This window comes from Mustelus asterias, chromosome 22 (genome assembly GCF_964213995.1).
Source record: "Mustelus asterias chromosome 22, sMusAst1.hap1.1, whole genome shotgun sequence".
Taxonomy (NCBI): domain Eukaryota; kingdom Metazoa; phylum Chordata; class Chondrichthyes; order Carcharhiniformes; family Triakidae; genus Mustelus; species Mustelus asterias.
In genome coordinates this window covers 21638754-21652438 of record NC_135822.1, presented here as the reverse complement: position 1 = coordinate 21652438, position 13685 = coordinate 21638754, and the positions used below count along the sequence as shown (strand labels likewise).

Below are 13685 nucleotides of genomic sequence, written 5' to 3'. Positions count from 1 at the left end.
GGGTTATGGGGATAGGACGGGGGTTGGCCTGTTCCATCAGAGAGTCGGTGCAGGCTCGATGGGCCGAGTGGCCTCCTGTAGGAATACCACGATTCTCAGACACAAGAGACTGAGTTCATTTGTTCAACGGCTTTACCCTCATTAGCACCTTTAGTTATTAATTCCCAGCTGAAAGCAGATTCGGAATGTTACAAATAAAGGAACTTTAAGCCATTACCAACTTGGAAAATACCCAACAGCAATGAAAAATAATCCCTTTGGTTCAGTTAGATTATTGCTTGTTATTTAGTTCTTTAAAAAAACAAAGTTAAGAAATCCATTTATTCATTTTTATAGGGCTAAAATGTATGAAAACCTTTTGGATCCTGTCTGCAACAGGAGATTCACTTACACCGATCGACTTTCTAACCTTTCTCATCAAAAAAAAAGAAAATTGTTGATTCTTGTTTCTCACCATAAGTGCTGGAGCTCCTGCCAGGTTTCCACCGATTGCAGTGAAGTTGAATGGAGAAACAGCAGCTACAAAACCCTGGAAGAAGAAAGTGGTAATAGCACAGTATCAGAAATCAATGCATAAAATACCACTATGGATCGTTCGCTGCAGTACGTGTGCTGATCTCAGCCTGTCTCATAGAATCCCTACAGTGCAGAAGGAGGCCATTCGGCCCATCGAGTCTGCACTGACCACAATCCCACCGAGGCCCCATTCCCGTAACGCCACATATTTATCCCGCTAATTAATCCCCCTGACACTAGGGTCAATTTAGCACGGTCAATCAACCTAACCCGCACATCTTTGGACTGTGGGAGGAAACCGGAGCACCCGGAGGAAACCCACGTAGACACGGGGAGAATGTGCAAACTCCACACAGACAGTGACCCAAGGCTGGAATTAAACCCGGGTCCCTGGTGCTGTGAGGCAGCAGTGCTAACCACTGTGCCACCCTCATGGGTGACTGTCACCTCACCACTCACTTATGCAGTAAACTGGCAAAGCTGGCTATTTATATGTAATAGAACCTGCACCATTTTTCATTTCCACCCATATCAGTGGAAATTAAAATCAAGAGAGTTTGAGAATGGGCAGGCAATGTACATTTTTATCAGTTTAGTATCCAAGAGACGTCAGTGTATATTACTCCCTCACTACATCTCCACCCTTCTGTACCAGTCACTCCTTTGAAAACGTTCTCACCTCTAGACTCCGGTACAGTGTCGTGTTGGTGCTTGGTGGTTCACTAATTGGCTGTTCATGTTGAAGTTTCACAGCATGTTTAGCATTGAATCGGAAGAAGTCTATTAGTTCTGCAGCTGCATCAATCTCTGCTTGAATTACTGTTTTACCCTGAAGATAAAAACAAAAGAAAATGTCCATTATTAGTGTAACAGTGAGTATTAGAATTTTGCAGATTATCTCTCATGCTAGATATTAAACTGAGGCCCCGTCTGCCCTCAGATGAATATAAAAGATCCCATGGTATTATTCTGAATAACGGAGGTGGAGCTCTCCCCACTCACTCGGCCAACATTGTCAAAGTCAAAACATTCATGCTGTGTACAGATTGGCTGCTGTAGTGGGTCTGATCTCGGACAATGACAAGACAGAGCACAGGAATGAGATGGAGAATCTGGTGAGCTGGTGCGATGACAATAATCTCTCCCTCAATGTCAACAAAATGAAGGAAATAGTCATCGACTTCAGAAAGCGTAGTGGAGGACATGTCCCTGTCTACATCAATGGGGATGAAGTAGAAATGCTCGAGAGCTTCAGGTTTTTTGGTGTCCAGATCACCAACAACCTGTCCTGGTCCCTCCATGCCGACGCTATAGTTAAGAAAGCCCACCAATGCCTCTACTTTCTCAGAGAGGGGGGTGATGAGAGAGAGGGGGCATGGTGAAGAGAGGGGGGGGGGGGGGAAGAGATCAAATCTACATACCTGTCCAAACATGGTTCTGGCCAAAAGCTCAGCTCGTCTCGGCCCACTAATCAAGTCAGCAGCTTTAAAGAATACTTGTGCTCGATCCTCGACAGGTTTGAGATCCCATTCTTTGTGGGCACTCAGTGCTGCATTAATGGACTTATTAATCAAATCCTGTAACAGAGAGAAAAGGGGAATCAGGTTCTATTTCAGAGGGAAAATAATCAGGTGAAATACAACATCTAACTTCACTTGTATGTGAACTTACTTTACGCAAACAGCAATCAACTGAAGAAGAAAACAATTCCTACGTTCTCAAAGTAGAAAGATTATCTTACTGACATGCAAAGTAATTTCCCTTTAGAACAGGACACTGCTCCCTCACCACTGCAGTGAGATTGTCAGTCTGGATAATGGACTCAAGTCTCCAGAGTGAGGCATGAACCCACAGCTTAAGAGGCGAGTGTGCTACTCATTTGAGATAGAACAATTTAGTTTGATAACTTCTTAAATCAACAAAAAAACTTTGGATTAGAAGATAGTCCCATCAGTGTGTCCTTCACACTGCTGAGTCAGCTTACCTTATCGGCATAGCAGAATTTGGCCACTTTGTGCGAATGGTTAAATGGCTAAAATAAAGAAAACAAGGGTAATCTTAATTCATATTGAGATTGTGCTCTGTAGTTAAGTATAATACAAATCAGATTGTTCCTGCAATAGTCAGACACTGAGCAAATCCAGTCAATCCTAATCATCAAAGCCCCATTTTAATTTAAGAAAAAAGTGTGAAATTTGATCCCTAAAATTCTGATAAGAATCCACTGTATTGGGTAGAGATTACATCACAGAAACAAAACATTCAGCCCAACTGGTCAATCCCAGTGTTTATGCTCCACCAGCCCACACCCACCATATTTTATCTCCTCTGTCAGCATGCTGAAAAACAAAATTGGACCATAAATCTCTACAGATCCACCTTTGTGCTCAACTCCAGATTTTTTTTGTTTACAAGGTAGCTATTTGCCTATACAGTAGCTGGGAGTTTGATTCAAGAATGCCAGGCTGTGTCTACTTGGCGTGGACCTCACACTGCACATGGAGTTTTACAGCACAGAAAGAGGCCCGTCAGCCCATTCTGTCTGTGCCATCCATCAAGCACCTTTCTGTTCTAATCCCATTTTCCAGCACTTGGCCTGTAGCCTTGTATGCTATGATGTTTCAAGTGCTCATCTAAATACTTCTTCACTGTAATGAGGGTTACCATCTCTACCATCCTTTCAGGCACATCAGGGAGCCAAGCCTCCACTGAGTTCCTCTGAACTTTTAGCCTAGGGCCATGAGGAACCCAGTTATCATGTGTCACCATGAGGAGGCATAGCAGAGGATGCCGATGGAAAGGCCGTGTACTGACAGGGAGTTACTAACCCATTTGGCTCTCTTTCTCGCATTGCTGCTGGCCAGTGGTGTAAGCTGAAAGTGAGACACAGAGCAGCACATAAAAGCAGAAAGCATGCTAACCTCTCTTCACCCACACACTAAAAGCATCACATCGACCTATTGAAGACACTAGCATACTCTGTAACCACATACTCTGGTTTTGATATACTTAAAAAAAAGGGTACTCGCGTTAGCTTAACCAATATTCAGGAAAGTGGGGCCATACTGTCGGGACAGTTTACACCTGCTCTGTGCTGAGGCCAGTGTTTTAGTGGGCTGCATAACTAGAAAAGTAGAGGGGGTTTTAAATTAAATCTGAGAACATGTGATAAATCAAAGAGTAGTGAAAAGGCAAGAGAGAAAGGTATTAATATGGGAAATGATAAACAGACCGTGACACACAGAATCCCTACAGTGCAGAATAAGGACATTCGGCCCACCGAGTCTGCACCGACTTGCTGATAGAGCATCCCACCCAGGTCCTATCCCTGTAACCCCCCTAACCGACAGACCTTGGGACACTAAGGGGCAATTTAGCACGGCCAATCCACCTAACACATCTTTGGACTGTGGGAGGAAACCAGAGCACCGAGAGAGAACTCACTCAGACACAGGGAGAACGTGCAAACTCCACACAGACAGTCACCCAAAGCTGGTATTGAACCCAGGGCCCTGGCTCCATGTGAAGGAAGGTACAGAAAGTATAGGGAGTATATATCTAAGAGCAAATCGGCAGATAAGGCTAGATGTTACAAAATAATAAATGGGCAAAACTAAAGGCTCTGTAACTAAATGCATGTAGCATTCAAATCAAATCAGATGAACTGAGAGCGCAAATAGAAATAAGTACAATCGGATAACAATTACAGAGACATGGCTGCAGGATGACATAGACTGGGACCTGAATATTGATGGATATGAGACATTTAGGAAGTAGAGGAAGTTAGGAAAAGGTAGAGGGGTCCCTCCGTTAATTTCTACATCCTGGTTTCCTGAACTTGAGTCATTCCTCTGTAATGTGCTAATCCCATAATTAATTAACAAAGTGACCTCTCTACCTTTTCTTAACTTCCTCTCCTTCCTAAATACCCATATCGATCAATATTCAGGATGACCCAAGTTCAGGAAACCAGAATGTAGAAATGGTTTAGGTAGAGATCAGAAATTATAAGGCAAGTAGTCACTTGTGAGAGTGGTGTACAGGCCCCCTAATTTTAACTAGTATATGATAGGACAAAGTATAAAGGAATAGATAATGGGAGCTTATCAGAAATGCATGGCAATAACCAGGGGAGATTTTAACTTGCATATTGATGGGTATAGAGGGATATGGGCCAAATGCGGGCAAGTGGGATTAGCTTAGGGGTTTAACAAAAAGGGCGGCATGGACAGATTAGGCCAAAGGGCCTGTTTCCATGCTGTAAACCTCTATGAATCTACAAGGCGGGCTTGTATATCCCTGCACTTTCCTAAGGATTGGAATCTAATGTCAGAAAATGACAATCACTCTCACATTTCTTTTAAGACAACGAATTACTAGTCTTTGTCTGGTTGTTAATACAACATAGAAAACATATAACATCGAGAACAGGTAGAAGAACAAATTTGGAGGAGTCATCCTGAGTTTCACTTAAATGCACCTTAGATTTCCTGTACAGGGAAACCAGGAAACCATTAGGATGGTCAAGGTGACCTAGGCATCCTCCGGAGTGTTTGGTTAAAAAAGAAAACACGCAGAAAAAATAAATATATTTTCACATTTTAAATGAGTAAACATTTTGAGATTTCTCACAACTGATTAGCATTCAAAGGTCAAACAGTTCAAATTTATAGACTACAATAGAAATGGTCTTGATGCAAGTTGCTGTAAAGTGGAGAGTGTTCCAATACAGACTTCAATACTTCTTTCACTAAGGTTCATCTGAATAAATGTCTAATTCAGTACTGGTGATACTTACACATAGCTGGTATTGTATATCATTGGTCCAGACAGGTTCTCCACCAACCACACAGGGAATCTCAAGTGTCTTTCCTTTCAAATCATTTAGGGCCTGACGAAAAGACAATCTCATCAAATTCGAGGACAGAATAGGTAAAGCACACGTCACATTCATAAATCTAATACTATTACCTTTCACATAAAAACAAAAAGCACTTCCTCAAATCTACAACTCAGTCCAGACATGCATCCCAGTTTAGCCATCTTCTACCAATTCAATTTATCTTCGGACACTATAGAAAGAATGTGAATGCATTGGAGAGAGTGCAGAAGAGGTTTATAATAATTGTTCCAGGATGAGAAACTTCAGTTTATGAGGATAGATTGGAGAGGTTGGGACTGTTGTCCTTGGAGAGAAGGAAGGGTAGGAGATTTGATAGAGGTGTTAAAAATCATGAGGCGACTAGACAGAGTAGATAGGGAGAAACTGTGCCTGTTCGTAAAAGGATCAAGAACGAGAAGGCACAAATTTAAAGTGATTTGCAAAAGAAGCAAATATGATAGGAGAAAAAATGTTTTCACACAGTGGGTGGTTCGAGTCTGGAATGCACTGCCTGGAAGTGTGGTGGAGGCAGGTTCAATTGAGACATTCATGAGGACATTAGGTGATTATTTCAATAGAAACAATGTGCAGGGGTATGGGAAAAAGGCAGGGGAATGGCACAAAAAGGTTCATTTGGAGAGCTAGTGCAGACATGATGGGCTACATGGCCTTCTGTGCTGTAACAATTCTGTATTTTTGATTCCTTTTGATTCAGATTTTACTACTTTCTGCTACATCATTGTTCCTTCAGGCTCGAGAGATAATGTAGTTTAATGAGATATCTGTGGACATGTTCTGACAATCAAGTTGAGAAGTTAAACCTGATTGTCAACAACTGTCCTCTGAGGAGTTGCTATCTGAAGTCGGAGAAGCTATAATTTCAGATATCAACTCCTCAGAGGACAGCTGTGTAACATCACCAAATAGCATTTGCTCCTTGTAATGATTGCCAGTGAATGTATTGTATTGTGTGCAGTTTTGGTCTCCATACCCAAGGAAAGATATACTTGCCCGAGAGGAAGTGCAACAAAGGTTTAACAAACTAATTTCTGGGATGGAGTGATTGTCCTGTGAGGGAAGATTAAATAGACTGAGCCTTTATTCTCTGGAGTTTAGAAGAATATCAGGTAGTCCCATTCAAATGTACAAAATTCTTACATGGCTCAACAAAGTAGATGTAGGAAGGATGTTCCCCCGGTAAGGGGGTGGTTGTTGTTAGTCTAGAACCAGGAGGCACAGAATCAGAATAAGGGACAGGCTATTTGGGACTGAGATGAGTAGGAATTTCTTCACTCAAGGGGTAATGAATCTTTGGAATTGTCTGTCCCAGGAGACTGTGGAGGCTTAATCACTGCGTACGGTCAAGACTGAAATCTATTGATTTCTACATATTAAACACATCAAGAGATACATGGATAGTGCAGGAAATGGTGTTAAAGTACTAGATCAGCCATGATTTCATTGAATGACGGAGTGGGCTCGAAGGAGTGGATAAATTTAGAAATTGCTCATGATGTTTCTATCTTTATGAACTCATTCCCACAGGCAGTGCATAGATTCACAATATTTTACAATAAGCAGCAAGCTATTTCTTCTCACAGGTTTGCACTGACTATCCTCTGAGTTCAACCTTATAAATATTCTCTGAAGTGGTCACTCACTCCAATGTTCAAAGATAAAGAAGGAAATTAGTGGTGATATGTGCACTATTGTCACACAGATCCAGCAGTTCAAGATGTCGGTCCATCACCACCTTCTTGGCAAAAACTAGAAATGGGTAACAAATGCAGTCTTTGGAGCAACAACTTTGATGCATAGACACCAAATACAAGGAGGACTATAGATCCAGGTGTACACATGTTGGAGCGCTTAGATGCACCTTGTTATGAAAGCAATTCCATGGTTCAGTTTACTGTTTTGTTCATTCGGTTAACTGTAATGTTGATGCTGTTTTGTACTTTTTGGAATTTTATTCATTCATGTGTTTGCAAAAGTTATACAAGATTTTATTTTAAGTAAAACTTATGACCAGACCTTCTCCAGGGCTTGTCGTTCTGAGCTTCCTCGCTTGAAATCGAGGATTGGTTCATTCTTCACAGCTACTGGAGCCGTGTGTTGCAACCGGAGCCTGCAAATGATTACAGACAGTAATCGTACCACAGATAATAGTTAACATTTAAACACGATAGAGGCCATCACCTTTGGCCCCCACACAAACTCCTGCCGCTGGTTCAATCCCCTCACCCAGATAAAGTCTGAAGTTAAACCAGCCTCATTGCAGACAGAAATTTGGACAACTGAAGGCACAGCCACCGATTAAAATCAGGGATGCACAAGAGGGCAGAAATAGATGAACGCAGTGGTCTTAAGGGTTTTGTGGGCTGCAGGAGATTACAGAGATAGGGAGGGGGACAGGGGAAAGAAGGCCACGAGGAATGTGAAAACAAGCATCGGAATTATTAAATGGGAACCATTGTAGATCAGCGAGCATAAGGGTGAACTGAACATGATACGGGTTAGGTCATACATAGACAGCAGATGTTTAATGACCTCAAGTTTAGGGAGGATAGAATGTGAGATTCTGGCCAACAATGCATTGAAAGAGGCAGAGACATGATTAGGGATTTTGGCAGCAGATGCGCTGCCAGGCTAGACTATTCCAATGCTTTGCTCCAAACTCAAAATGTTGGCTCTATTCTCTCTTCCACAGATGCTGTCAGACCTGCTGAGTTTCTCCAGCATTTTCTGTTTCAGATTCCAGCATTCGCAGTATTTTGCCTTTATCCCAATGCTGTGCTTGTTGGCCCGTCCTTCATAAACCAGCTCATTCTAAACTCTGTCCCTATGGTGCGTGACTCAGCCAGTGTTGCTGGTCCACTATAGTTTTTTAAAATTTATTTTATTAGTGTTACAAGTAGGTTTACATTAACACTGCAATGAAAGTACTGCAAAACCCTCGATATCTGAAAAGAAAATTAAAAATCACATCGTATGGTGTGCAAACCTTTCAGCTTCTGGCCTGCGGCACGGTGACACAGTGACTAACACTGCTGCCTCACAGCTCCAAGGACCCGGGTTCGATTCCCGGCTTGGGTCACTGTCCATGTGAGTTTCCATATTCAAAAGTAAAAGTTTATTTATTAGTCACAAGTAGGCTTACATTCACAATGTAACGAAGTTACTGTGAAAATCTCCGAAACACCACACTCAGGCGCCTGTTCGAGTACACGGAGGGAGAATTTAACATGGCCAATGGACCTAACCCGCACATCTTTGGACTGTGGGAGGAAACCAGGGCACCCGGAGGAAACCCACGCAGACGTGGGGAGAATGTGCAAACTCCACACAGACAGTGGCCCAAGCCGGGAATCAAACCCAGGTCCCTGGTGCTGTGAGGCAGCAGTGCTAACCACTGTGCCCTCCCAGTGTCTGCGTGGGTTTCCTATGGGTGCTCTGGTTTCCTCCCACAGTCCGAAGAAAAACGTGCTGGTTAGGTGCATTGGCCATGCTAAATTCTCCCTCAGTTTCTCCGAACAGGCGCCAGAGTGTGGCGACTTGAGGATTTTCACAACAATTTCATTGCAGTGTTAATGTAAGCCTACTTGTGACAGTAACAAATAAGCTAAAATTTTGTCCCCACCAAGCTGACTACAGTCCCTCACTATCCTGACCAAACTTGTTACCATTCCTTCCAGAATCACCTTCCTTAGATCAAAATGTGGAGTTTGCACATTCTCCCTGTGTCTGCATGGGTTTCCTCTGGGTGCTCCGATTTCCTCCCACAGTCCGAAAGACGTGAGGGTTAGGTGGATTGGCCATGCCAAATTGCTCCTTAGTGTGAAGGGGATTAACAGGATAAAATACGTGAGGTTACAGGGATAGGGGCAAGGTGGGATTGTGGTGGATGCAGATTCAATGGGCTGAATGGCCTCCGTCTGCACTGTAGGGATTCTATGAAAATCTCCTTTATATTTTGGCAGCGTTTCTATGGAGGAATGAGGGGAGGGGGGGACACAAGCACCGGGGGGGAAGGGGGGGGGACACAAGCACCGGGGGGAGGGGGGGGACACAAGCACCGGGGGGGAAGGGGTCGGTGACACAAGCACGGGGGGGGGACACAAGCACCGGGGGGGGGGGGGGGGGGACACAAGCACCGGGGGGAAGGGGGACACACAAGCACCGGGGGGGGGGGGGGGGGGGGGGACACAAGCACCGGGGGGAGGGGGGGACACAAGCACCGGGGGGGAGAGAGGGGACACAAGCACCGGGGGGGGCGGGGTGGGACGACACAAGCACCGGGGGACACACACACACAAGCATCGGGGGGGAGGGGGCGGACGGACACACCGGGGGGGAGGCACACGCACCGGGGGGGAGGGGGGACTTTGGGGAGGGGGGGGGACTTTGGGGAGGGGGGGGGACTTTGGGGAGGGGGGGGGACTTTGGGGAGGGGGGGGGACTTTGGGGAGGGGGGGGACTTTGGGGAGGGGGGGGACTTTGGGGAGGGGGGGGGACTTTGGGGAGGGGGGGGGACTTTGGGGAGGGGGGGGACTTTGGGGAGGGGGGGGGACTTTGGGGAGGGGGGGGACTTTGGGGAGGGGGGGGACTTTGGGGAGGGGGGGGGACTTTGGGGAGGGGGGGGGACTTTGGGGAGGGGGGGGACTTTGGGGAGGGGGGGGACTTTGGGGAGGGGGGGGACTTTGGGGAGGGGGGGGACTTTGGGGAGGGGGGGACTTTGGGGAGGGGGGGACTTTGGGGAGGGGGGGACTTTGGGGAGGGGGGGACTTTGGGGAGGGGGGGGACTTTGGGGAGAGAAGGGGGGTAAACTTTGGGGAGAGAAGGGGGGTAAACTTTGGGGAGAGAAGGGGGGTAAACTTTGGGGAGAGAAGGGGGGGTAAACTTTGGGGAGAGAAGGGGGGTAAACTTTGGGGAGAGAAGGGGGGGTAAACTTTGGGGAGAGAAGGGGGGGTAAACTTTGGGGAGAGAAGGGGGGGGTAAACTTTGGGGAGAGGAGGAGGGGGGGTAAACTTTGGGGAGAGAAGGGGGGGTAAACTTTGGGGAGAGAAGGAGGGGGGGTAAACTTTGGGGAGAGAAGGAGGGGGGGTAAACTTTGGGGAGAGGAGGGGGGGTAAACTTTGGGGAGAGAAGGGGGGTAAACTTTGGGGAGAGAAGGGGGGGTAAACTTTGGGGAGAGAAGGGGGGGTAAACTTTGGGGAGAGAAGGGGGGGTAAACTTTGGGGAGAGAAGGGGGGGGTAAACTTTGGGGAGAGAAGGGGGGGTAAACTTTGGGGAGAGAAGGGGGGGTAAACTTTGGGGAGAGAAGGGGGGGTAAACTTTGGGGAGAGAAGGGGGGGTAAACTTTGGGGAGAGAAGGGGGGGTAAACTTTGGGGAGAGAAGGGGGGGTAAACTTTGGGGAGAGAAGGGGGGGTAAACTTTGGGGAGAGAAGGGGGGGTAAACTTTGGGGAGAGAAGGGGGGGTAAACTTTGGGGAGAGAAGGGGGGGTAAACTTTGGGGAGAGAAGGGGGGGTAAACTTTGGGGAGAGGGGGGGGGTAAACTTTGGGGAGAGAGGGGGGGTAAACTTTGGGGAGAGAGGGGGGGGTAAACTTTGGGGAGAGAGGGGGGGTAAACTTTGGGGAGGGGGGGGTAAACTTTGGGGAGGGGGGGGTAAACTTTGGGGAGGGGGGGGTAAACTTTGGGGAGGGGGGGGTAAACTTTGGGGAGGGGGGGGGTAAACTTTGGGGAGGGGGGGGGTAAACTTTGGGGAGAGAAGGAGGGGGTAAACTTTGGGGAGAGCAGGAGGGGGTAAACTTTGGGGAGAGAAGGGGGGGTAAACTTTGGGGAGAGAAGGGGGGTAAACTTTGGGGAGAGAAGGGGGGGTAAACTTTGGGGAGAGAAGGGGGGGTAAACTTTGGGGAGAGAAGGGGGGTAAACTTTGGGGAGAGAAGGGGGGGGTAAACTTTGGGGAGAGAAGGGGGGGGTAAACTTTGGGGAGAGAAGGGGGGGTAAACTTTGGGGAGAGAAGGGGGGGTAAACTTTGGGGAGAGAAGGGGGGGGTAAACTTTGGGGAGAGAAGGGGGGGGTAAACTTTGGGGAGAGAAGGGGGGGGGTTAACTTTGGGGAGAGAAGGGGGGGGTTAACTTTGGGGAGAGAGGGGGGGGGTTAACTTTGGGGAGAGAAGGGGGGGGGGTTTACTTTGGGGAGAGAAGGGGGGGGGTTTACTTTGGGGAGAGCAGGGTGTTGGTTTGCTGGGTGGAAGGTGCTGCCTGAACCCAATTCCCAGTTGGGAGTCTCATGTCTTTCAGTGAAGAGCGGGGAGAGATCCCGCAACCCAAGCCCGGTGGCGCACTTTCCCTTCCTCATCCTTCCCGCCACCTGCTTCCCCCCCTGCGGGCTTCCCGCAGCCTCACTGCCCTGCTAGGCCCGGGTCCGGCCGCCATCAGCTGCTCACCCCGTCTCTCCCCGTCCTGGGCCCGGAGAGCCTCGGGGAGGGGGGTCTCCTTCTCCCTGCCCCCGCTTCCCTCCCTCACTCACCCGGAGCGGCTCTTCAGCAGAAGCCGCCGGAGACTCAGCATGGCGCCTCACGGTGTCTCTCTCTCTCCTTCAGGCGGCCTTTCCCCTGATCTGATGGGACACCCGGGGCCGGTTCGAGCAGTCTCCTGGCGAATTGTTCCCGTTATAGATTTTGTTTATTTAATATTTTATTTGCGGCGGGTTCTCGCTGCCTCCCGCTGCCGATCCGGACTCAGTGCCGCTGGCGCCGCTCCTTCACCAATGCAGCGGGTCAGCGGCTCCTCGTCTCTGACAGGAAGGGAAATAGAGTCAAATTCAGGTCTGCGAGCTCCTGTACAGAGAGACAGGAAAACAAAGGTTAATGTTTCACAGATATCACCCCTGCCATGGGATCTTTAATGTCCACCTGAGGGTTAAAGTTTCACCCAAAAGAGTCTTTGCCAATGCAGCTCTCCCACTGAGGGTCAGCCAAGGTTTTTGTGCCCAAAGTCTCTGGAGTGGGATTTGAACACACACACAGCCTTGTGGCTCACGCTGCTACCAACTGAGTCGCAGCTGATACTGAGAATCTTAGACTGGCCTCCAGAGCCATGGTGAAGGTCAGTTATGGAGAGTGCTGTGTGTTAAACCTATAAGCCGCCAACCTGAACAACTGTGCAACCGCATGGACTCAGATCTCACTCTATCCAGGACTCTCTGACCTTGCAAGCTACCAACCCGTTTCAAATCATCCCTTCATTGAATCCCTACAGTGCAGAAGGAGGCCCCACAAGCCTGCACCGACAACAATCCCACCCGGGCCCTATCCCCTTAAACCCACATATTTACCTCACTAATCTCCCTGACACGAAGGGGCAATTTAGCCTGGCCAATTCACCTCACCCACCCATCTTTGGCATGTGGGAGGAACACAGTAAGAAGTTTAACAACACCAGGTTAAAGTCCAACAGGTTTATTTGGTAGCAAAAGCCACACAAGCTTTCGGAGCTCCAAGCCCCTTCTTCAGGTGAGTGGGAATTCTGTTCACAAACAGAGCATATAAAGACAACTCAATTTACATGAATAATGAATAATCTCCACATCATGTGGGAGGAAACCAGAGCACCTGGAGGAAACCCACGCAGACACAGGGAGAATGTGCAAACTCCACACAGTCAGCCGAAGTCAGAATTGAATCCGGGTCCCTGACACTGTGGAGGCAGCAATGCTAACCACTGTGCCGCCACCCGAGGTTGGAATTCAAACCAGGTCCTTGGCACTGTGAGACAACCGTGTTAACCACTGTACTGCCATCCGAGGTTGGAATTCAAACCAGGTCCTTGGTGCTGTGAGACAACAGTGCTAACCACTGTGCCATCTTCTTCACAAAAAGTCTCAAATGTTTAGTTACTTCGCAAATACATGCCCATCTCCTCAAGAACTCTATGGGCAGAATTTACAGCCTTGCTTGACCCCAGATGTGAAAATCCTGCCCGAGGTCAACGGACCTTCCCATTGTCCACCCCTCGCCCGCTCAGATTCCCATGGTGGGCAGGGCAAGAGAATTCCAGCACATGTTTGCATCTTGCCAGTCAAGTTTCAGTCTTACCATATTGCTGAAATGATCCATTTTCAAGTTACAAATTAATCCTATGTAACTGTCACAATGGTAAACCATCTCTCCTCATTCTTTGTTAATTGGCTGCAGTCTTTGACACTGTTGTCACCATTGCTCACGTCCTCCTCCATTGCCTCTCCTCAATTGTCCAGATGGATGAGATTGCACTCACCTAGT

The 13685-nt window shown here is 47.6% G+C and overlaps 1 protein-coding gene across 2 annotated transcripts in view; it reads right to left on the bottom strand.

The window, feature by feature from the left end:
- aldh4a1 (aldehyde dehydrogenase 4 family, member A1) overlaps positions 1 to 12614 on the bottom strand; it is a 44844-nt gene extending 32230 nt beyond the window's left edge. The window contains exons 1-8 of one of the 2 annotated variants that reach the window (XM_078238915.1): positions 12556 to 12614; positions 11933 to 12242; positions 7433 to 7526; positions 5315 to 5407; positions 2501 to 2548; positions 1938 to 2093; positions 1196 to 1345; positions 455 to 529 (exon numbers count right to left, since the gene is read on the bottom strand). In XM_078238915.1, coding sequence (XP_078095041.1) covers positions 455 to 529; positions 1196 to 1345; positions 1938 to 2093; positions 2501 to 2548; positions 5315 to 5407; positions 7433 to 7526; positions 11933 to 11973 — 657 coding nt within the window. In that variant the 5' untranslated portion in view covers positions 11974 to 12242; positions 12556 to 12614. Of the gene's footprint in view, positions 1 to 454; positions 530 to 1195; positions 1346 to 1937; positions 2094 to 2500; positions 2549 to 5314; positions 5408 to 7432; positions 7527 to 11932; positions 12243 to 12336 lie in introns of both variants that reach the window. The other variant, XM_078238913.1, reaches the window with a different exon arrangement.
- Positions 12615 to 13685: the final 1071 nt, after the last annotated feature.